The 24288-nt window shown below is 56.2% G+C and overlaps 1 protein-coding gene across 1 annotated transcript in view; it reads right to left on the reverse strand.

Annotated features, from left to right (window-relative positions):
- The window catches only part of TNXB (tenascin XB), a 72635-nt gene that overhangs the window by 526 nt on the left and 47821 nt on the right, over positions 1-24288 (reverse strand). The window contains 29 exon segments of the mRNA XM_030315139.1: positions 138-301; positions 381-542; positions 634-730; positions 831-982; positions 1079-1211; positions 1344-1474; positions 1572-1715; positions 1819-1938; positions 2079-2222; positions 2341-2463; positions 2751-3086; positions 3386-3709; positions 4507-4794; positions 6038-6313; positions 6702-6989; positions 7588-7938; positions 8332-8655; positions 10186-10536; positions 10930-11253; positions 12784-13116; positions 15155-15286; positions 15289-15504; positions 15898-16227; positions 18002-18131; positions 18133-18299; positions 19908-20258; positions 20652-20975; positions 22506-22856; positions 23250-23573. Coding sequence (XP_030170999.1) covers positions 138-301; positions 381-542; positions 634-730; positions 831-982; positions 1079-1211; positions 1344-1474; positions 1572-1715; positions 1819-1938; positions 2079-2222; positions 2341-2463; positions 2751-3086; positions 3386-3709; positions 4507-4794; positions 6038-6313; positions 6702-6989; positions 7588-7938; positions 8332-8655; positions 10186-10536; positions 10930-11253; positions 12784-13116; positions 15155-15286; positions 15289-15504; positions 15898-16227; positions 18002-18131; positions 18133-18299; positions 19908-20258; positions 20652-20975; positions 22506-22856; positions 23250-23573 — 6890 coding nt within the window.

Here is a 24288-nt window from a genome sequence, read left to right on the forward strand (position 1 = left end):
GTGAGATTGGCATCATTCTTCCATTTCACAGATGAGGGCCCTGAGGCGCCAAGCGGCTCGGTAACTTGTCCTGCCACACCCCAGCAGGTTGGGCCCCAACCCACTCCCCGCTCTGGGCTGCCTCCCAGGCCCCTCACCTGGTGGTCCACTGTGCTCCCATAGAGCCCGTTGAGGTTGGCATAGTGGCAGTTCCTGTACCACCAGGCGCCGCGGTACGAGACGGCGCAGGAGATGAGCAAGTTGTTGGGGTCTCGATCACGGGCAGAAAAGACACTGCCGCTGTGGTAGCTCATGGAGTCCCCTGCACAGGTGTAGAAGGAGCAGTGAGGGCCTCCCCTCCCCCTGCCCCACCTTCCGCGGCCCCCAGGCCCACCCCTCACCTGCTGTGCCATGGTAGCCCTCCAGATGGAGGCGGTAGTACTCGGGAGCAGAGTCTACTCGGAAAGAGTCGTACTGCGCAAACACGGCCTCATCCCCAGCCCGCAGGTCCACGCGCATGGAGTAGTCGCCGGCTTTTGTCAGGCTGTGCAGGGCCTCGTTGCCTGGGGGTAAGGGAGAGTGCTCTCATCAGGGTTCTGGTGCCCACAGGGCCTCCACCCCTTCCCCGGTCCCCAATCCCTGTGAGGCACTGACCCAGCCAGAACTCCCCAGAGATGTTCCCAAAGCCATGGGCATAGTCCTCCCAGTCCCTCCAGAAGTCAGTCTGTCCGTCCATGCGGCGCTGGAACACCTGGGAAGCAGGGAAGCAGGTGGAGGCACCGTCAGCCTACGGCTCCTGACTCAGCAGCCCCCGCCCCGTGCAGAGCCTCGGGGGCCCGTCTGCCACCCACCAGCCAGCCGCCCCCGTCGGTCTCCATGTCACAGAACACATTCAGGGGCCGCTCGCGGTTGCCATTGAGGAAGATGGTGGTGGCCCTTGAGGTGCTGGCTCCGTTCTGCATCTCTTCCCCACAGTCCCGAGGGAAGGGAATCCGGAGTCCACCTGAGAAGAGGAGAATGAGGGGCCGAGTCCTCTTCCCAAACCCTAGACCCCTGCTGCCTGCTCAGCCCCTGACCTTAGGTCCCAGTGCCCAAATACCGGTGGTGAAGGAGGTGGACACGGGCGGTGTGAGGCTCTCGCCCCACATAGCTCGGAGCCACACGCTGTACGGGGTGGAGGGAAAGAGGCCCAGGAGCTGGTGAGAGGTGACCCCTCCTGGGAGCAGGATCTCCTGTGGGACACATAGGGAGCATGTCAGGGGAGAGGGAGGTGGAGCCCCACTGGGAGAAGCAGAGGAGGGGGCAGTACCTCCCGGAGGGGGGCCCGGGAGGGGAGTCGGCCAGTGAGGGAGGGGTGGGGGCACCTGGGTCTGTCCACCAGCGGTGTTGAAACTGAGCAGGTAGCTAGTCGGCGGGACTTGGGGCTCAGTCCAAGTGAGCAGGGCCGTGCGGGGGGTCACTTCCTTGGCCTCCAAGTCTTGGGGGGCCTCCAACCCTGGGAGGTGAAGGTGGGAACAGAAGATGGAGACGAGGCCCATCCTAGCTCCCCTGGACCTTCCCTCCCCCTGTCATGCACACCTCACAGGCCGTACCTGTGGTGAAGGTGATGCTGGCCGGGGAGGTGAAGTTGGGGCCCCGAAGACCCCGTACCGTCGCCGTGTAGTTGGTGTGGAGCACAAGGCCACCCAGAGGGTAGTCCACAGCACTGCCAGGGGTTGAGCCCTGCAGTGGGGGGGCTGGGAGTGGGGGTGAGCATCAGCATCTGTCCCCTTCGTGCCCTGCCAGAGCCCCTCTCCCCACCCTCAGCGAGTCTTCTCCAGAGGCCTCAGCCTCGCTCACCCCCTGGGGCTGTGACACGGACGTCATATGTGTCCACAGGGGTCTGGGGGGGCTGCCAGTGCAGCAGAGCGGATCCCTCCGTCAAGTTCAGCGCACGAAGCTGGGTGGGGCCATCAGGAACTGGGAGAAGGGAGGGGGCTCAGAGCTGTCCCCTGCTCCTCTCCCCACCCTTCACCTTCCCAAGCCCTGCTGGCCTCACCCCCTTTTCCCTCCCCCTTCATTCTCCCCCTACCTCCCGCCCGGGTCTCAGTCCATCCTACCTGTGGTGAGGAAGCCTGTGAGTGGCTCGCTCTCCTCAAAGCCACGGACGGAGACCACCGTCACCTCGTAGTGAGAGCCTGGGATCAGCCCCTTGAGTTTCTGGGTCCGGGCTCGGCCATCCACCTGCACGCTCTGTGGCTCCCCTGCAAACATGTCGGGCTTGGGAGTTTGCCCAGGGAATCAAAGAAGGGCTGCAGGGTTGTTAGAGTGCAGGGAGCAGGAGAAATGAGGGCAGGTGAGGACATGGCAAAAGGGTGTCACCTCCATCTGCCAGCTGGTAGGAAACTTTGAAACTGTCCACTCTGGATGGTGGAGGCGTCCAGCTGACCAGGGCCGAAGTTTCCCTGATTTCGCTGAATTGAAGGTCACGGGGGCTTTCCAGAACTGAGGGGGGTGGGTACCAAGGAGTGGCAGTGAGGGCACAGGGCAGGGGGCCTCTGGCCCCAGGATCCGCACCCCTTCTTCCAAGGCCCCAGTGGCTCCAGACTTGCTCACCACCACCCCTTTCCTCTAGATCTAGAAGAGGAAGTCTCTGTAGATTCCTCCAAGCCTTCCACCACTCACTGACCTTCCCTCTGGCTGAGGCACTAGGTCCCACCCTACAAAGTACAAAGACCCCCCACCCCACACTTTGGGGCAGCACGCGAACGTGCCCAACGAGGGGGCCTTACCTGGGCTAAGGGTGCGGGCCGTGCCCTGGATGCTGTCGGCCTTGTGGGGCCCACGCAGCCCATACAACGTAAGGGTGTATAGGGTCCCTGGACGCAGGTCCCGTAGCACCGCTGAGCGCCGTGTCCCTGGTACCATCAGCTCCCTCTGCAGCAGGGGACGCAGGTGGGGCTCCAGAGTGCTGGGTGATGGGACCCCAAAGCGGAGCAGGAAGGAGTCAAAGGCCCCAGATGGGGCCTCCCAGTTGAGTCGCAGCGAACTGGTGGTCACATCAGTCACCGACAGCTGGGACAGGCGGGGCCCTGGCTCCCCTGGGGTCTGACCGGCAGGAGCAGGCCCTGCACAGAGTGGGTGGGAGACAGAAGCACACCACCTCGGTGGCCTGGGGCAGTCTCTTCTACCACCCCACCACGGCCTCCCGTTTCCCATCTGCGAAATAGAGCTAATGCGGGGCTGGCACTGACAGGTGGGACCCACAGTGAGCACGCGTGTGTAGAGCCAAGGACTGCTAGTGCACGCCTTCCTCCCTCTATAGTACCCTGCTTATGTGTCACCACCTCTGGGCACCCCCTTTAGCCCTTTCAGTCCCAGACTAGAGGTGGGGAGGCCTAGATACAGGGCCCTCAACCGGCAGTACCTGTGGTGCCCTCAGCTGAGATGGGCCCCAGGCGCTTCCCTTCATGGAGGCCATAGAGGAAGAACCTGTAGGAGGTGCTGGGCTCCAGGCCCGACACTAGGACCTTGTTCTGGTTGCCATCCACGAGCAAGGCCTGGGGCTGCCCATCCGTGTCCTGATACTGGACCACGAAGGAGTCAAATGGGCCCTGAGCCACACTCCACGAGAGGTGCAGGGAGTCTGGGGTTATGTCGCTCACTGCCAGTGTCCTTAGCTGGGGCCCTTCAGGGTGCTCGGGGGCCTCTGTGGCTGGGCTCCAGGGGGCTGGCGTGTCCTCTTCTGGGGCTGTGTGGAAGAAGCCCAGGGGAGATGCTGAGCAGGGGTGACTGAGGCTCTTCTGGCACCTTCCTTCTCTTGACTCTGTCATTTCCCTGCCACCCCTGGGCCTCTCTGAGTCAGCACTGTGGTCCCATTACCCTCTGTTGGCTCCCTTGCTGTGTCTGAATCAGGGGCTTGCTTCCCCTTTTCTACCTGTGTCTTCTTATGCCTCAAGATGTCTGCACAGCCTGCTCCCTCCCCACCCTCCCTGGGTGCCTAGGCTGACGGTCTGCGGTGGGAATAGCTGCTCACTCCCTGAGCTCAGGGCATGTGGTCCTCCTGAGAAAAGCTGAGGAAGGAGCTGGCTGGTGAGCCAGAAAGGCAAATCACGCCCGCCATGTTGGGCCCAAGTGCCCCGTCCTGCTGACCTGAGCTGGGTGTTAGTAACTCCCGAGGAGGAGCCTGCTCCATCATGGCAGCCACTTCTACGGGTTGCTATGCCCCTTGCCTACTTTCTGTTCCAGTTATTTTCCATTTGACAAAAAGTGCTCCTGACTCACCCACAGGAGGGGTCTGTCCCTATCTGGCAAGGCCACCCTGCGGGGAGGAAAGAGCTGCCTCAATAGAGTGATGGGGCACAGCTGGCGGCGCTGAGCAGGGTGGGGGCCGGGACGCTGGGGACCGCTGCCAGGGCCTTTCCTCACGCCTGCCCTGGTTCCAGCTTTTGATGGGCTCCTTGGTTACCATCAGAGCTGGCCCCACTGCATTTCCGTTCCTCCAGAGCCCTCGGCAGGCTTCCTTACGCCCCAGGTCCTCCTGCTCACCTGTCACTCCCAGGACGGAGATGGGGCCCAGGCGCTGTCCTCCGTGGATCCCATAGAGCAGAAACTTGTATTTCCTGCCAGGCTCCAGGCCCTCTATGGTGACTTCCCGCTGGTCTTCGGCCACAGGCACTGCCCGGGGCTGCCCAGCTGTGTCCCTGTACTGGACCACAAAGGAATCAAAGAGGCCCTGGGCCACTGTCCATGAGAGGCGCAGGGAGTCTGGGGTCTCATCTGTCACTGTCAGCTCCCCCAGGCGGGGCGGGCGCTGCTGCTCCTTCTGCAGGGGAGCTGTGGAGAGTGGGAGGAGAAACTCTTGGTCAAGAGCTGCCTTTACCCCAGCCCTGGCAACTTCGGGGAGGCATGAGGGTCTAGGAAAGGGTCCCTGCAGTGTGGCTGCAGTCTGCCCAAAGGAAGGAGAGCGAGCAGCTTGATCTCTCCTCTGGAGGCCACTGAACAAACTCCTTCCTGCGCCCACTCCCTCCTCGGCGTGATCAGGGTGCTGTAAATGCATAAAAGATCACCTTGTGAGGTAGGGTGCCTGGGGGTGTAGAGAAGGGCCTCAGTTTCCCCCTGGCTCCTAACCCCTTCAGCAGGGATGTGGCTGGAGCTGAAAAAGGCTCCCAGAGGGTATCTGGGTTGTCAGGGAGACACCCCTAAATACTAAGGACTGGGCTGGGCTGGGCAGCCAGAGCTTGGCCAGGACGTCCCCCTCTCTTGCAAGCAGCCTGGGCCATCCTTCTACCCACTTCCCCAGCCCTGCACTAACACCACTGGACCGGGGCAGCCGGGTGGGGCAACACTGGAAGAACACAGGGCAGAGCAGAACACAGAAGAGACCTGCCCAGGTGGGGATGGGTATTGGATGACGGGGTCAGAGGAGAAGACTGTAGTCACTCCCCATAGTGAGGGTTTGGGGAAGAGAATTATGCAGTCTGATTGTCCCAGGCCCCAAGTGACCATGTGCCCCATCCCTGTCTGGCCAGGGTGACTCATGGTCCTGGGAGTGGAGTAAGGGTCAGTGACCCACCTCCACCCTTCCTCAGGGGGCTGAGTAATGGGCACAATGACAACAGATTTTTTCCATAGTCTTTTTGCAGCCAAATCCTTCCATATTTTCCACTTCTTGCCTCCATTGGGACACAGGGAGGAGGATGTGATCATTTATTAAGTGCCAATAGGTATTATTATTCATAAGTATTATGCAGGTGCAGAAACTCAGGTTCAAGGGAAAGAAGTGGCTTGCCAATGGCCACAAAACTGGCAGTTGGAATTTGAACACAGGTCTGCTTGGCTCCAAAGACTGGATTTTCTTTATTACATCAGCGGTCGGCAAATGAAGGAAATAATGCATGTAAAATACTCAGAATAGTGTCTAGCATGTGACAGGGACTCAGTAAATGTTTGCTTTTGGTGTTATAAAGGCTGAAGGCAGAAGAATTAAACTGCATGGATAGGCAGGGGTTCGGGGCAGCTCTGGGGGCTTGGATAGGAGGCAGCTCTAGAAAAGATGGGGTACAGGGCTGGGACTCACCTGTGGTGCCATCAGCAGAGATGGGGCCCAGCCGCTTCCTACCGGCCAGCCCATAGAGCAGGAACTTGTATTTCCTACTGGGCTCCAGGCCCGAGATGGTGACCTCGCGCTGGTCTGAGGCCACAGGCGCCACCTGGGGCTGCCCGTCTCTGTCCTTGTACTGGACCACGAAGGAGTCAAATTCACCCTCAGGGACTGTCCATGAGAGGCTCACAGAGTCCGGGGTCAGGTCTGTCACTGTCAGCTCCCCCAGGCGGGGAGGTTTTGTGTCTGGGGCTGGAAAAGAGAGAGAGGTGTATGGGAGAGTGACAGAAATGGTGACAGAGGCAGACAGAGCTTCCTCAGGGTGCTAGGGCTGTGGGAGCTGGTTCCGGGAGCTAGAGGGAATGGCTAGGCCACATGTTAGGAAGTGGGGCGGCAGAGGAGTAGGGATAAAAGATGAGCCGAGGAAGAAAGCAGTGTCCCTCGGGATGTAGGAAAAGTAGGGAGAAGGATGAGAATGAAGGCTAAGCGGGGAGCCCTAGACCTGGATTTCACTGGACTCAGTAAATAAATAGGTCTGGAGCGTGGAGCACGGAAACAAGGAACTCTAACGGTCACCACAAGGGGGCGAAGGACACTGGGAAGGCTCCAGTGCTGAAGGTGGCCTCCAGCCTTCACTTACGGGTCTTTGCATCTGCAGCTATAGGGCCATGCCGCTTCTCATCCTGGAGTCCAAAGAGTAGGAACTTGTACTTCCGGCCAGGGGCCAGACCTGGAATGGTGATCTCACGCAGGTGTCCACCCACAGGCACTGCCTGGGGCCGCCCCTGCACATCCTTGTACTGGACCAGGAAGGAGTCGAAGACGCCCTGGGCCACGGTCCATGAGAGGTGCACTGTGTCAGAGGTCACGGCTACCACGGCCAGCTCCCCTAGGCGGGGTGCCACAGGGGGCTCTGTGGGCTGGGAGGCTGGAACAGAGCAGAGGAGGCCGAGGGGTCACTGGCAGGACCCTTCAAAAGAGAGAGAGGGACTGCCTTGCTCAGGCTATGAAATGAATGTTTTGTAGCGGGTACTTCTAGAGTGCTTAATGTGTCCCAGGCATTGCTATTAGCAGCTCACAAAGCAGCCTCACACAACAACGTGGGTGCCAATATCATTATCATGCCAATTTTGTGTGGCTCTGCAGCACAGAGAAGTTAAGAAATGTTTGTGAATTCACACAATTAATACGTTCAGAGCAGGATTCAAACCCAGAGACCCTGGTTGTGCAGCCACATTCTGAGTCACTAAAACACCCAGCCAGGGAGCTTGAGGAAGCCATATAGGAAAAACTAAGCAAGTCTGAGGTTCCATATCAGGGAACTTATGAAGTAAAACTTATAAGCACAGGGTACATGCCTACTCACCCTAAACACAGTCTCTATCATCCTCATTCAATGAAAGCATGAGGCAGGATCACCAGCACCATATGAGGAAAGAGAGGGGCCTAAAGGACCATTTGTGAGGAGTGCTGATCTCTAAAGGGAGAAATCAAGAGAGCAAAGAAAGGCCCCAGCTCTCACTCACCAGTCACACCCACGGTGGACACGGGGCCCCAGCGCTGCCCCCTGTGCAGGCCATACAGGTGCATCTTGTACTTGCGCCCCGGCTCCAGGCCCCCGACGGTGACCTCACTCTCCTCACCCCCGACACGCACCACCTGGGGCCGCCCGTCCCTGTCCTTGTACTGGACAGTGAAGGAGTCGAAGTGGCCCTGGGGGACGGTCCACGAGAGGCTCAGCGAGTCTGGGGACGATCCTGTCACTGTCAGCTCCCCCAGCAGGGGCTCCTCGGGGGACTCTGGGGCCTCCGTGCTGGGCTCTGTGGGGCTGGGGGTGTCCTCCACCTCAGTAGAGGTTGGGGTCTCTTCCTCTGCAGCTGAAAAGGAGACACACAGAAAGGATGAGGCAGGATCCCCAAGAGATGTCCTTGGATCTTAGGAGAATGGAGAGCTGTGACCATGTCTGGGGGCCCCAAATTCAGTTCAGAGAAGCCCATGCTTGGGGCCGGCTGGGCTTGCTCAGCTGACATCTCAAAAACATGCTTGGGGGCTTCCAGGGTCAGCAGTGGGGAACTCTGAACAGACACCAGCATAGCTCATGGAGGCCCTTTCTGCCCAGGAGGACCCCTTGGTCCCCGAGGGGAGGCACAAAGGGCACCATGGCTCAGCCTCCAGCTAAGGGACCTCCTGCACCCCACTCACCCATCACCTGAGAGAGGTGCCCCCCCCCCCCGGCTGGCCCCACCCTGGGGCTTCCACCGTCCACTCACCCGTCACCCCAAAGGCAGAGACGGGGCCCATGCGCTGGCCACCGTGGAAGCCATACAGGTTCATCTTGTACTTGTGGTCTGGCTCCAGGCCTGAGATGGTGACCTGGTCCTCATTCCCTGGCACCCTCACCGCCTTGGGCTGCCCATCCCCGTTCTTGTACTGGACCAGGAAGTGGTCAAACTGGCCCTCGGGGACAGTCCAGGAGAGGCGCAGGGAGTCGGGGGTGGCGTCTGTCACTGCCAGCTGCCCCAGCCGTGGCTTCATGGGAGGCTCAAGGGCCATGGTGGACGGGGCTTGGGTGGTCATGGCTTCATATTCTGGAGCTGCGCAGAGACACACAGGGACAGGTGAGGACAGGCAGGCAGGTCAGAGTATAAGCAGGTGTATTACAAACATAAGATAATGAGGAACACAGCATCGCTGGCCACAGTGGCTCTAACTCATCTACTCTTCCCAGTCCCTCAATGTTGGCCTTCTCTGCCCCTTACCCTCATCTCGCCCTGCCCTCACCCACCCCTACCCACACCCCGCCACCTCTCCCAGTTTTTCCTGCACCCACCTCCCCTGCACACTGTGCCCTGGGCCTCCCTCCACTGGGGTCTCCTTGGCACCTCACTCCCTTTAGCTCATGTTGAGTGCTCCCAAACAGCTCAGAACCCCCTTCCCCAACTGGAAGCCTGGAATCTTCCTGGATCTGTTCCTGTCCCCAGCTGCCATCAGACTCAACAGTGTGCAACTCACTCTCAAGTTCCTCCTGGGTCTCCTCACTCCCCACACCTGCAGCCCCACCAGCCTGGCTTGCCTCACCTGCACTCCCCCAACACCGTTGCCTCTCACCTGAATCTCCACGTCCCTACTGGGCTCCCTGCCTCCCTGTCTCACCTGTTCCTCACAGGGGGCCAGGATGAGCCTTTCAGCGAACATTTGATGGTGTCAGCCTTAGCTTAACTATGCAACAGCCCTCTCTATCCCCGGGAGAAATCCCTGGCTTCTGAGCTGCTCCTACCACCCACCCCCATCTCAAGACTCTCTTTCCAACTCAGAAGATCTCATACAAAATCCTCTTGGTCCCTCTCATGGGCCACTAGTTTCCAGTCCTTGGCACCAGCTGTGATGTGGATCTGACTCCAACACTGTCACCAAGCTAACTTCTGCCCAACTTCGGTTCTCAGCTGTCCCGTGGACTCCCGCAAGCAGGCTGGCTTAGGCATGCTCCCCAGTCTGGCCTGGCCCTGGGGCTTCCTGTCATACAAATATCCCCTGTTACCTGACTGCTGGTTCACAGCCTGTCTCCCTGTGCTTGGGAGCCCCATCACCATAAGAACTTGTCTCTCTGCCATGATCAGGCTTACCCCAGGGAACTCCCACAGTGCTTGGCTCAGGGCATCCAGTCTTGTTGGCCCTTGGGAATCCTAAGTCTGGTAATACCCCAACCATGGGGCCCGGAGGTGCTTCCATCAGCATGCTGTGTCCTGAACACCCTCTGGCTCCCCCTCCCCCTCAGCCTCCAGTGAACTACAGAGAGGCTGAGCCTCTGGGAGAAATCAGGGATGCAAGTACAATTCTGTCAAAAAATTCTAGGAAAGCATCCAATTGCTTTGTTGTGAGTGAGGAGTTCTGCTACTCAAAGTGTGGTCCTGCGACCAGCAGCATCCTCATCACATTAGAATGAGAATCTCTGGCCCCAGCCCAAACCTGCGCCATCTGAGTGTGCCCTTTACCAAGATCCTTGGGCCATCTGATGTGCAGAAGAAGATGTGTTGTGTCGAGTATTTGTTTTCATGCAGGTGGTAATAATGGGAAAGTGTTGTAGGGCCTTCTTCCCCACCAGCCCAGCTCTCACCCTCACTCACCAGTCACGCCCACAGTGGACACAGGGCCCCAGCGCTGCCCCCTGTGCAGGCCATACAGGTGCATCTTGTACTTGCGCCCCGGCTCCAGGCCCCCGACGGTGACCTCACTCTCCTCACCCCCGACACGCACCACCTGGGGCCGCCCGTCCCTGTCCTTGTACTGGACAGTGAAGGAGTCGAAGTGGCCCTGGGGGACGGTCCACGAGAGGCTCAGCGAGTCTGGGGACGATCCTGTCACTGTCAGCTCCCCCAGCAGGGGCTCCTCGGGGGACTCTGGGGCCTCCGTGCTGGGCTCTGTGGGGCTGGGGGTGTCCTCCACCTCAGTAGAGGTTGGGGTCTCTTCCTCTGCAGCTGAAAAGGAGACACACAGAAAGGATGAGGCAGGATCCCCAAGAGATGTCCTTGGATCTTAGGAGAATGGAGAGCTGTGACCATGTCTGGGGGCCCCAAATTCAGTTCAGAGAAGCCCATGCTTGGGGCTGGCTGGGCTTGCTCAGCTGACATCTCAAAAACATGCTTGGGGGCTTCCAGGGTCAGCAGTGGGGAACTCTGAACAGACACCAGCATAGCTCATGGAGGCCCTTTCTGCCCAGGAGGACCCCTTGGTCCCCGAGGGGAGGCACAAAGGGCACCATGGCTCAGCCTCCAGCTAAGGGACCTCCTGCACCCCACTCACCCATCACCTGAGAGAGGTGACCCCCCTCCCTGGCTGACCCCACCCTGGGGCTTCCACCGTCCACTCACCCGTCACCCCAAAGGCAGAGACGGGGCCCATGCGCTGGCCACCGTGGAAGCCATACAGGTTCATCTTGTACTTGTGGTCTGGCTCCAGGCCTGAGATGGTGACCTGGTCCTCATTCCCTGGCACCCTCACCGCCTTGGGCTGCCCATCCCCGTTCTTGTACTGGACCAGGAAGTGGTCAAACTGGCCCTCGGGGACAGTCCAGGAGAGGCGCAGGGAGTCGGGGGTGGCGTCTGTCACTGCCAGCTGCCCCAGCCGTGGCTTCATGGGAGGCTCAAGGGCCATGGTGGACGGGGCTTGGGTGGTCATGGCTTCATATTCTGGAGCTGCGCAGAGACACACAGGGACAGGTGAGGACAGGCAGGCAGGTCAGAGTATAAGCAGGTGTATTACAAACATAAGATAATGAGGAACACAGCATCGCTGGCCACAGTGGCTCTAACTCATCTACTCTTCCCAGTCCCTCAATGTTGGCCTTCTCTGCCCCTTACCCTCATCTCGCCCTGCCCTCACCCACCCCTACCCACACCCCGCCACCTCTCCCAGTTTTTCCTGCACCCACCTCCCCTGCACACTGTGCCCTGGGCCTCCCTCCACTGGGGTCTCCTTGGCACCTCACTCCCTTTAGCTCATGTTGAGTGCTCCCAAACAGCTCAGAACCCCCTTCCCCAACTGGAAGCCTGGAATCTTCCTGGATCTGTTCCTGTCCCCAGCTGCCATCAGACTCAACAGTGTGCAACTCACTCTCAAGTTCCTCCTGGGTCTCCTCACTCCCCACACCTGCAGCCCCACCAGCCTGGCTTGCCTCACCTGCACTCCCCCAACACCGTTGCCTCTCACCTGAATCTCCACGTCCCTACTGGGCTCCCTGCTTCCCTGTCTCACCTGTTCCTCACAGGGGGCCAGGATGAGCCTTTCAGCGAACATTTGATGGTGTCAGCCTTAGCTTAACTATGCAACAGCCCTCTCTATCCCCGGGAGAAATCCCTGGCTTCTGAGCTGCTCCTACCACCCACCCCCATCTCAAGACTCTCTTTCCAACTCAGAAGATCTCATACAAAATCCTCTTGGTCCCTCTCATGGGCCACTAGTTTCCAGTCCTTGGCACCAGCTGTGATGTGGATCTGACTCCAACACTGTCACCAAGCTAACTTCTGCCCAACTTCGGTTCTCAGCTGTCCCGTGGACTCCCGCAAGCAGGCTGGCTTAGGCATGCTCCCCAGTCTGGCCTGGCCCTGGGGCTTCCTGTCATACAAATATCCCCTGTTACCTGACTGCTGGTTCACAGCCTGTCTCCCTGTGCTTGGGAGCCCCATCACCATAAGAACTTGTCTCTCTGCCATGATCAGGCTTACCCCAGGGAACTCCCACAGTGCTTGGCTCAGGGCATCCAGTCTTGTTGGCCCTTGGGAATCCTAAGTCTGGTAATACCCCAACCATGGGGCCCGGAGGTGCTTCCATCAGCATGCTGTGTCCTGAACACCCTCTGGCTCCCCCTCCCCCTCAGCCTCCAGTGAACTACAGAGAGGCTGAGCCTCTGGGAGAAATCAGGGATGCAAGTACAATTCTGTCAAAAAATTCTAGGAAAGCATCCAATTGCTTTGTTGTGAGTGAGGAGTTCTGCTACTCAAAGTGTGGTCCTGCGACCAGCAGCATCCTCATCACATTAGAATGAGAATCTCTGGCCCCAGCCCAAACCTGCGCCATCTGAGTGTGCCCTTTACCAAGATCCTTGGGCCATCTGATGTGCAGAAGAAGATGTGTTGTGTCGAGTATTTGTTTTCATGCAGGTGGTAATAATGGGAAAGTGTTGTAGGGCCTTCTTCCCCACCAGCCCAGCTCTCACCCTCACTCACCAGTCACGCCCACAGTGGACACAGGGCCCCAGCGCTGCCCCCTGTGCAGGCCATACAGGTGCATCTTGTACTTGCGCCCCGGCTCCAGGCCCCCGACGGTGACCTCACTCTCCTCACCCCCGACACGCACCACCTGGGGCCGCCCGTCCCTGTCCTTGTACTGGACAGTGAAGGAGTCGAAGTGGCCCTGGGGGACGGTCCACGAGAGGCTCAGCGAGTCTGGGGACGATCCTGTCACTGTCAGCTCCCCCAGCAGGGGCTCCTCGGGGGACTCTGGGGCCTCCGTGCTGGGCTCTGTGGGGCTGGGGGTCTCCTCCACAACCTCCTGGGGGGCTGAGAGAAGACAGGGGAATGGGGGCTTAGTTGTCAGCTTCTCTGCTGCTGATGCCAATTAGGACAACAAAATGCATCCAGTGATAACTCCTCCAGCCGTGGAGTAGAGGCTGGAGAGCCTTTGGATTAGCCAGCTAGTAACTCGTTGATGGAGAGTGCTGAGAAGGGCTCCCAATTCCCATCACGCACGGACTGGCAGGCAACATAAACATTCAGAAGGTCATTCAGACATGTGCCAGGAGCCAAAATAATTCTCATTTACTTTGACCCAATAATCCCATTTCTGGGCAGCGATCCTAAGAAAATTATGAAAAAGCAGGAAAAAGTTGTGTCATGGGGGTCCATTACGGGATTACTCATAACAACAAGATGTGTCAGGGACCCAAATGGCCCACAGAAGATGATTAACTTTGTTGTGGCGCTTTTACCATGAAGCATCAAATAACCATTAAAATGATGATTAATTCAGGTTGTGCAGCCGCAAAATAAATGCTCACAATATAACCGATGTACAAAAACAAAGGATGAGCCAAGAATCATATGACCACTCTGTAATGTGAAAACATGCGCTGTATGGGAAATGCAGAGAGAGGACGTGTTATTGATATTGTTATTAATGGCAATTATTGGGTCAAAAGGTGTTCTCATGAGAGACTTTTTCCCCTATTTTCCCTATTCCATACCAACATATTCTATAATGTTGATATTATTTCACCAGAATAATGTAGACTTAGAAAGAAACCCTGGACTATAAAAATTCATCATCGGATAGTGGGTGTGGGGGGTAGGCCGTGGGTCCCTTACACTGTCCTCCTTACTTTGTGTATGCTTGTGATTTGCTGTGACAGAGGGCAACAAAATTGACCAGTGGATCAAAAGTAACACATTCCTTCAGGGCGGGAGCTGTTATCATGTCCACTTTCTGATCATTCCCGTTCTCCCCATCCTGCTACACTCCTAAGAAGGCACATAGAGAAAGAGGCCCATCCCCAGGAGTCAGAGAGGCTGTGTGAAATCACTCCTTTGTCTGGAGTATGTTCAGGAGAGGATAGTGAACCTCCCAGAGCCGCTCACTGGGTGTCATAAAGGTGGTGAGCCCCACGCCCACGGAGAGGCCTTCACACGACGGCCTTTGGAGCAGGCAGATGATCTCTGTGAAGGGCTCTCACCAGGCATCAGCATTGGGCTCACACTGGTTTAGAAAAGCCACCCTGACTGCCCTTTTAGAATTTAATTCACCTTGTGATTTGCCCCCCTAATTTCTTACATTAGAAATAACTTTTTCAAAATTAGGAATGAAAGAAGTGTGAGAGTGATGGGGAAGAGATGAAAAGAGCACAAGGAAGGAGAAGATATTATGTTTAAAGGAAATATTCCCTGACTATAAAAGAAGTACTCATTATTTAACAAAATTTGGCAACACAGAATAGAATAAAGCAAGAAAAGGGCTGGAACATTCTATCCTGCCCCACAAAACATGCATCTTGTGAGACGTGTTTCTTTCCAGTTTTCTTGCCATGCCATGTTATTTTCCAGTGGCTGTGATTAGCATCCTTACAAAACCTGGGGGCTCCTTTTTCAACGTAATATTATCAAGTAACTGTCTTATGTCAAAACATTTCAGTGATGGCATAAAAGCTCATCTTCTAGATGATGCCTAATTGCTTAATCGTCCCAATGTGATTGGATGTTGTCGTGTTTCTTTCTTTCTTGTGTGTGTGTGCATGCTTGCGTGTGTGCATGTGCAAATGCACCTATACACGCATGTGTGTACGCGTGCTTGGCCTGTGCCTGACACACTTCTTAGCAGCCCAGGGGCTGACCATCAGAAGGAGGTCATGCTGGTGTGTACGATGAAGCTTCATGTCAGCAAATGCCACACTACTAACCACAGGCCACAGACCATAGAGGAAAGGCATGAATGGGGGCCAAGGTCTGGATCCTCAAGGACTAGCAAAAGAGCAGAAGACTCATCCAGGTTACTGATGACAAAAGGTAGCTCTTCCTGAAAACCTCTGATCCCTGCCCCATCACTCACCGGTCAGGCCCACAGTGGACACAGGGCCCCAGCGCTGCCCCCTGTGCAGGCCATACAGGTGCATCTTGTACTTGCGCCCCGGCTCCAGGCCCCCGACGGTGACCTCACTCTCCTCACCCCCGACACGCACCACCTGGGCCGCCCATCCCTGTCCTTGTACTGGACAGTGAAGGAGTCGAAGTGGCCCTGGGGGACGGTCCACGAGAGGCTCAGCGAGTCTGGGGACGATCCTGTCACTGTCAGCTCCCCCAGCAGGGGCTCCTCGGGGGACTCTGGGGCCTCCGTGCTGGGCTCTGTGGGGCTGGGGGTGTCCTCCACCTCAGTAGAGGTTGGGGTCTCTTCCTCTGCAGCTGAAAAGGAGACACACAGAAAGGATGAGGCAGGATCCCCAAGAGATGTCCTTGGATCTTAGGAGAATGGAGAGCTGTGACCATGTCTGGGGGCCCCAAATTCAGTTCAGAGAAGCCCATGCTTGGGGCCGGCTGGGCTTGCTCAGCTGACATCTTAAAAACATGCCGGGGAGTCTCCAGGATCGGCTGTGGGGAACCCTGGAGAGCCATCAGCACAGCTCATGGAGGCCCTTCTCTGCCCAGGAGGACCCCTTGGTCCCCAAGGGGAGGCACAAAGGGCACCATGGCTCAGCCTCCAGCTAAGGGACCTCCTGCGCCCCACTCACCCATCACCTGAGAGAGGTGCCCCCCCCCCCGGCTGGCCCCACCCTGGGGCTTCCACCGTCCACTCACCCGTCACCCCAAAGGCAGAGACAGGGCCCATGCGCTGGCCACCGTGGAAGCCATACAGGTTCATCTTGTACTTGTGGTCTGGCTCCAGGCCTGAGATGGTGACCTGGTCCTCATTCCCTGGCACCCTCACCGCCTTGGGCTGCCCATCCCCGTTCTTGTACTGGACCAGGAAGTGGTCAAACTGGCCCTCGGGGACAGTCCAGGAGAGGTGCAGGGAGTCGGGGGTGGCGTCTGTCACTGCCAACTGCCCCAGCCGTGGCCTGATGGGAGGCTTGGGAGTCATGGTGGGTGAGTCTGTTGGCGCTGGCATTTCTTGGTCCTTTCCTGGGGCTGGATCAGGAGATAAAGAGACTGTGTGGAAATACCTTGTGGGTTCCCTTCTCATAAAAGATATTGGATTTCTCCCAGGCACACCAAGGCATCTCCCCAGGGTTAAGACATCATTTCCCTGGTTTGAATGTTCAGTAACAACAGACAGAGCATACTCTTGTGGTGACACCATGGTGGTAGGCTGGGACTGCCATGATACTCAACACATGCATGCATTGAACCCTTGGGAGCTGCAGAGCAAATCTGTGCATAGGGACAGAACTAAGGCTTTATAATACCACCAAGCATAGCAGATAAGTCACATCAGAAGGTACATCTACTCAGGTTTGGAAATTCTACTTTGTGAGTATTTCCTTTAATACCTCCTTTGATTTAGAAGGCTTCTGAGCATTTTAATTTTTTTTAACATTTATTCATTTTTGAGAGAGAGAGAGGGACAGAGCATGAGTGGGGGAGGGGCAGAGAGAGAGAGGGAGACACAGAATCCGAAGCAGGCTCCAGGCTCTGAGCTGTCAGCACAGAGCCTGACACGGGGCTTGAACCCACGGACCGAGAGATCATGACCTGAGCTGAAGCCGGATGCTTAATTGACTGAGCCACCCAGGTGCCCCTACTGAGCATTTTTAGAGATGAATTTAGATTTCACAGTTGAGGCCAAAGAGATGAGACCACATGTGATCATCTTTGCAATTGGGTTGTTTTGGACCTTGTATTAGCTCTCTCAGTAATTTATGGTACAGATGACCCATCACGCCTTTAGATTTTTCGTCTTTTCTGTTCTGCATAGGGTTTCATTCTTCCTCTTTTTAAAAAAAATTTTTTTAATGTTTATTTATTTTTGAGAGAGAGAGAGACAGAGACAGAGACAGAGCACGAGCAGGGGAGGAGCAGAGAGAGAGGGCGACACAGAATCTGAAACAGGCTCCAGGCTCTGTGCTGTCAGCACAGAGCCCAACACAGGGCTCGAACTCAAAAACTGTGAGATCATGGACTGAATGGAAGTTGGATGCTTAACTGACTGAGCCACCCAGGCGCCCCTTCATTCTTCCTTAATCGTTGAATTACAAAAGCATCTTGTTTCCTATCTGTTTCTGTTTGGAAACTGGGTCTTAAGCATTGAAGGGTAATAGCTCCAAAGGACCTTAATTAACAAAAGCAACGAACAGCCCTGTTAGTGAGTAATGAAGGAGGCGAAGTGCCTTGTGAAGTTGCACATTTGACTAATACTCACCATTGAAGTAATAGCATCCATGCTGGCAGGATTCTCATAATTATGAGAGTTCATTCTAAGAATTTTCAGAGACTAATTTTCTTCCTCTTCTTTCATTACACATGAAGAAAAGGAGGCACTGAGACATTCAGTGACTCTCTTGGGGTCACACAGCTCAAATAGGCTGAGGCTTCAAACCCAGGTCTGCCTGAGTCTATGTTATTTCCCTGATGTCCTGCCTCTTCAAGGACCAAAAAGCCTGTACGTAGGGGCACCTGGCTGGCTCAGTCAGTAGAGTGAGCAGCTTGTGATCGCGGGGTTGTGAGTTTGAGTCACATGTTGAGTATAGAGTTCACTTAAAAAAAAAAAAAAAAAAGCCTGTGTGTAAAGGCTGAGGTGTCTGGGTAACACCAAAGATTTGGAGTAGAGACACTAGCAGAACCACTCTCAGGAGCTTGGGAGGCTCAGTCTCAGGGACAGTGGGACAAAAATACCTGAATACTAACAGTGAAAGAGAAACTGAGTCCAGCTAGGGCAGGGCCCAGTGTCCTGTTGCACACTCACCAGTTAAGCCAACAGTGGAGACGGGGCCCACACGCTGGCCACCGTGGAAGCCATACAGGTTCATCTTGTACTTGTGGTCTGGCTCCAGGCCTGAGATGGTGACCTGGTCCTCATTCCCTGGCACCCTCACCAGCCTTGGGCTGCCCATCCCCATTCTTGTACTGGACCAGGAAGTGGTCAAACTGGCCCTCGGGGACAGTCCAGGAGAGGTGCAGGGAGTCGGGGGTGGCGTCCGTCACTGCTAGCTCTCCCAAGTGTGGCTTCAGAAGGGTATTGGCAGGGGGCTCCCCTTCAGGATCTGGGAATAGATGCAAACAGAAGCTTTCCTATTGCTAGAAGAAGTAGTTGAGGCCCCGGCTCTCCTGGATTCAGACCAGAAGGTGGGCCAGCTCTGTAAGCCTAACTTGAGACCCATTTCTGCTTATCATCAAACTTCTTGTGGTCTCCTTATGGTCTGTCAACTTGGTAGGCAGCCTCTTAGCTCAGGGCCTTTGTAGTGACTATCCCCTTTGCATGAATGTTCTGACCCCAGATGCCTGCGTGGTTCATGTCCACACTTCCTTTAACTCTTTGTTCAAATGTCACCTCTTCAGGGACAATCCTGATCACCCTATATAAAATTCCAATTCTCCCAATTGCAATGTATCCTCCCGTTTTTGGACCTGATCCAGCAACAAATTGCAAAACAACACTTATGAGACAATCAGGAAACTAACGCTACCTACATACGTAATGATATTAACGAATGTTCATTTTTAAAGAAAAAATAATAGTGTGGCTATATTTAGTCTTTAAACATTTTTTTAAATTTTAGTCTTTAAAAAAAATTTTAATGTTTATTTATTTTTGAGAGAGAGAGATAGAGCATGAGCAGGGGAGGGGCAGAGAGAGAGGGAAACACAGAATCCAAAGCAGGCTCCAGGCTCTGAGATGTCAGCATAGAGCCTGACACGGGGCTCAAACCCACAGACTGCGAGATCATGACCTGAGCCGAGGTTGGAGGCTCAACCAACTGAACCACCCAGGTGCCTCTATTTTTAGTCTTTTTGAAAAGAGTAATACACTTAAATATGAAGCAATGAAGTATAGAGTGTCTGGGATGAGCTTACAACAGTATATCCATACACTGGAATACTATTTGGACAAAAGGAATGATGTACACCTACAGGTTACAACATGGAACCTCAAAAACACGTTCAGTGAAAGAGGCCGGACACAGAAGAACACATATTGGGTGATACCACGTGTCTATGTTCAGAAAAGGCAAATCTACAGATATAGAAAGTAAATTAGTGGTGGCCTGGATCTGCACATCTGCACACCAGTTTTCTTCTTGGGCCGAAGGAAAGTTCTAAAATTAGATAGGGCTGATGGTTGCACAACTCTGTAAATATACTAGAAATCATGAACTGTATACTTAAAACAGGCAAATTTTATGGCATGTAAATTATATCTCAATTAAGCTGTTAATAAAGAACATATTCTGGTGGGAGGAGGGCAGAAAAAGAGTGGGATGAGCCAGGCTGGCCAGGAGGTAACATTAGGATGGCAATGGACACATAGGATTTCATTTGCTATTTTTTTCCTCTTTTGTGTGTAAATTCGAGTCGTGTATAGTAAATATTGCTGAATGAATTAGCATTCATGGCATTTGTTTCAACCACACACACACAAAAGATCTTTCCAGAATGCCCAAGCAAAGCAGAAAGCCACAAATGGGTCAAGGTATCACTGCCTCAAAGGCTTCCACTCCAGACACCACATCACACTTTCCTGAGATGTTACTGGACAAAGGGTGGGTTAGGTGGGGTTTGAGGATCCTGGCTCTCCAGTGTAGGACACCCCGGAGCTCTACCAATGGAACCTTACCTGACGCAACCCAGGAGGCTCTTTAACCCTCACTCACCAGTCACACCCACAGTGGACACGGGGCCCCAGCGCTGCCCCCTGTGCAGGCCATACAGGTGCATCTTGTACTTGCGCCCCGGCTCCAGGCCCCCGACGGTGACCTCACTCTCCTCACCCCCGACACGCACCACCTGGGGCCGCCCGTCCCTGTCCTTGTACTGGACAGTGAAGGAGTCGAAGTGGCCCTGGGGGACGGTCCACGAGAGGCTCAGCGAGTCTGGGGACGATCCTGTCACTGTCAGCTCCCCCAGCAGGGGCTCCTCGGGGGACTCTGGGGCCTCCGTGCTGGGCTCTGTGGGGCTGGGGGTGTCCTCCACCTCAGTAGAGGTTGGGGTCTCTTCCTCTGCAGCTGAAAAGGAGACACACAGAAAGGATGAGGCAGGATCCCCAAGAGATGTCCTTGGATCTTAGGAGAATGGAGAGCTGTGACCATGTCTGGGGGCCCCAAATTCAGTTCAGAGAAGCCCATGCTTGGGGCCGGCTGGGCTTGCTCAGCTGACATCTCAAAAACATGCTTGGGGGCTTCCAGGGTCAGCAGTGGGGAACTCTGAACAGACACCAGCATAGCTCATGGAGGCCCTTTCTGCCCAGGAGGACCCCTTGGTCCCCGAGGGGAGGCACAAAGGGCACCATGGCTCAGCCTCCAGCTAAGGGACCTCCTGCACCCCACTCACCCATCACCTGAGAGAGGTGACCCCCCCCCCCGGCTGGCCCCACCCTGGGGCTTCCACCGTCCACTCACCCGTCACCCCAAAGGCAGAGACGGGGCCCATGCGCTGGCCACCGTGGAAGCCATACAGGTTCATCTTGTACTTGTGGTCTGGCTCCAGGCCTGAGATGGTGACCTGGTCCTCATTCCCTGGCACCCTCACCGCCTTGGGCTGCCCATCCCCGTTCTTGTACTGGACCAGGAAGTGGTCAAACTGGCCCTCGGGGACAGTCCAGGAGAGGCGCAGGGAGTCGGGGGTGGCGTCTGTCACTGCCAGCTGCCCCAGCCGTGGCTTCATGGGAGGCTCAAGGGCCATGGTGGACGGGGCTTGGGTGGTCATGGCTTCATATTCTGGAGCTGCGCAGAGACACACAGGGACAGGTGAGGACAGGCAGGCAGGTCAGAGTATAAGCAGGTGTATTACAAACATAAGATAATGAGGAACACAGCATCGCTGGCCACAGTGGCTCTAACTCATCTACTCTTCCCAGTCCCTCAATGTTGGCCTTCTCTGCCCCTTACCCTCATCTCGCCCTGCCCTCACCCACCCCTACCCACACCCCGCCACCTCTCCCAGTTTTTCCTGCACCCACCTCCCCTGCACACTGTGCCCTGGGCCTCCCTCCACTGGGGTCTCCTTGGCACCTCACTCCCTTTAGCTCATGTTGAGTGCTCCCAAACAGCTCAGAACCCCCTTCCCCAACTGGAAGCCTGGAATCTTCCTGGATCTGTTCCTGTCCCCAGCTGCCATCAGACTCAACAGTGTGCAACTCACTCTCAAGTTCCTCCTGGGTCTCCTCACTCCCCACACCTGCAGCCCCACCAGCCTGGCTTGCCTCACCTGCACTCCCCCAACACCGTTGCCTCTCACCTGAATCTCCACGTCCCTACTGGGCTCCCTGCCTCCCTGTCTCACCTGTTCCTCACAGGGGGCCAGGATGAGCCTTTCAGCGAACATTTGATGGTGTCAGCCTTAGCTTAACTATGCAACAGCCCTCTCTATCCCCGGGAGAAATCCCTGGCTTCTGAGCTGCTCCTACCACCCACCCCCATCTCAAGACTCTCTTTCCAACTCAGAAGATCTCATACAAAATCCTCTTGGTCCCTCTCATGGGCCACTAGTTTCCAGTCCTTGGCACCAGCTGTGATGTGGATCTGACTCCAACACTGTCACCAAGCTAACTTCTGCCCAACTTCGGTTCTCAGCTGTCCCGTGGACTCCCGCAAGCAGGCTGGCTTAGGCATGCTCCCCAGTCTGGCCTGGCCCTGGGGCTTCCTGTCATACAAATATCCCCTGTTACCTGACTGCTGGTTCACAGCCTGTCTCCCTGTGCTTGGGAGCCCCATCACCATAAGAACTTGTCTCTCTGCCATGATCAGGCTTACCCCAGGGAACTCCCACAGTGCTTGGCTCAGGGCATCCAGTCTTGTTGGCCCTTGGGAATCCTAAGTCTGGTAATACCCCAACCATGGGGCCCGGAGGTGCTTCCATCAGCATGCTGTGTCCTGAACACCCTCTGGCTCCCCCTCCCCCTCAGCCTCCAGTGAACTACAGAGAGGCTGAGCCTCTGGGAGAAATCAGGGATGCAAGTACAATTCTGTCAAAAAATTCTAGGAAAGCATCCAATTGCTTTGTTGTGAGTGAGGAGTTCTGCTACTCAAAGTGTGGTCCTGCGACCAGCAGCATCCTCATCACATTAGAATGAGAATCTCTGGCCCCAGCCCAAACCTGCGCCATCTGAGTGTGCCCTTTACCAAGATCCTTGGGCCATCTGATGTGCAGAAGAAGATGTGTTGTGTCGAGTATTTGTTTTCATGCAGGTGGTAATAATGGGAAAGTGTTGTAGGGCCTTCTTCCCCACCAGCCCAGCTCTCACCCTCACTCACCAGTCACGCCCACAGTGGACACAGGGCCCCAGCGCTGCCCCCTGTGCAGGCCATACAGGTGCATCTTGTACTTGCGCCCCGGCTCCAGGCCCCCGACGGTGACCTCACTCTCCTCACCCCCGACACGCACCACCTGGGGCCGCCCGTCCCTGTCCTTGTACTGGACAGTGAAGGAGTCGAAGTGGCCCTGGGGGACGGTCCACGAGAGGCTCAGCGAGTCTGGGGACGATCCTGTCACTGTCAGCTCCCCCAGCAGGGGCTCCTCGGGGGACTCTGGGGCCTCCGTGCTGGGCTCTGTGGGGCTGGGGGTGTCCTCCACCTCAGTAGAGGTTGGGGTCTCTTCCTCTGCAGCTGAAAAGGAGACACACAGAAAGGATGAGGCAGGATCCCCAAGAGATGTCCTTGGATCTTAGGAGAATGGAGAGCTGTGACCATGTCTGGGGGCCCCAAATTCAGTTCAGAGAAGCCCATGCTTGGGGCTGGCTGGGCTTGCTCAGCTGACATCTCAAAAACATGCTTGGGGGCTTCCAGGGTCAGCAGTGGGGAACTCTGAACAGACACCAGCATAGCTCATGGAGGCCCTTTCTGCCCAGGAGGACCCCTTGGTCCCCGAGGGGAGGCACAAAGGGCACCATGGCTCAGCCTCCAGCTAAGGGACCTCCTGCACCCCACTCACCCATCACCTGAGAGAGGTGACCCCCCTCCCTGGCTGACCCCACCCTGGGGCTTCCACCGTCCACTCACCCGTCACCCCAAAGGCAGAGACGGGGCCCATGCGCTGGCCACCGTGGAAGCCATACAGGTTCATCTTGTACTTGTGGTCTGGCTCCAGGCCTGAGATGGTGACCTGGTCCTCATTCCCTGGCACCCTCACCGCCTTGGGCTGCCCATCCCCGTTCTTGTACTGGACCAGGAAGTGGTCAAACTGGCCCTCGGGGACAGTCCAGGAGAGGCGCAGGGAGTCGGGGGTGGCGTCTGTCACTGCCAGCTGCCCCAGCCGTGGCTTCATGGGAGGCTCAAGGGCCATGGTGGACGGGGCTTGGGTGGTCATGGCTTCATATTCTGGAGCTGCGCAGAGACACACAGGGACAGGTGAGGACAGGCAGGCAGGTCAGAGTATAAGCAGGTGTATTACAAACATAAGATAATGAGGAACACAGCATCGCTGGCCACAGTGGCTCTAACTCATCTACTCTTCCCAGTCCCTCAATGTTGGCCTTCTCTGCCCCTTACCCTCATCTCGCCCTGCCCTCACCCACCCCTACCCACACCCCGCCACCTCTCCCAGTTTTTCCTGCACCCACCTCCCCTGCACACTGTGCCCTGGGCCTCCCTCCACTGGGGTCTCCTTGGCACCTCACTCCCTTTAGCTCATGTTGAGTGCTCCCAAACAGCTCAGAACCCCCTTCCCCAACTGGAAGCCTGGAATCTTCCTGGATCTGTTCCTGTCCCCAGCTGCCATCAGACTCAACAGTGTGCAACTCACTCTCAAGTTCCTCCTGGGTCTCCTCACTCCCCACACCTGCAGCCCCACCAGCCTGGCTTGCCTCACCTGCACTCCCCCAACACCGTTGCCTCTCACCTGAATCTCCACGTCCCTACTGGGCTCCCTGCTTCCCTGTCTCACCTGTTCCTCACAGGGGGCCAGGATGAGCCTTTCAGCGAACATTTGATGGTGTCAGCCTTAGCTTAACTATGCAACAGCCCTCTCTATCCCCGGGAGAAATCCCTGGCTTCTGAGCTGCTCCTACCACCCACCCCCATCTCAAGACTCTCTTTCCAA

The sequence above is a fragment of the Lynx canadensis genome, chromosome B2 (genome assembly GCF_007474595.2).
Source record: "Lynx canadensis isolate LIC74 chromosome B2, mLynCan4.pri.v2, whole genome shotgun sequence".
Taxonomy (NCBI): Eukaryota; Metazoa; Chordata; class Mammalia; order Carnivora; family Felidae; genus Lynx; species Lynx canadensis.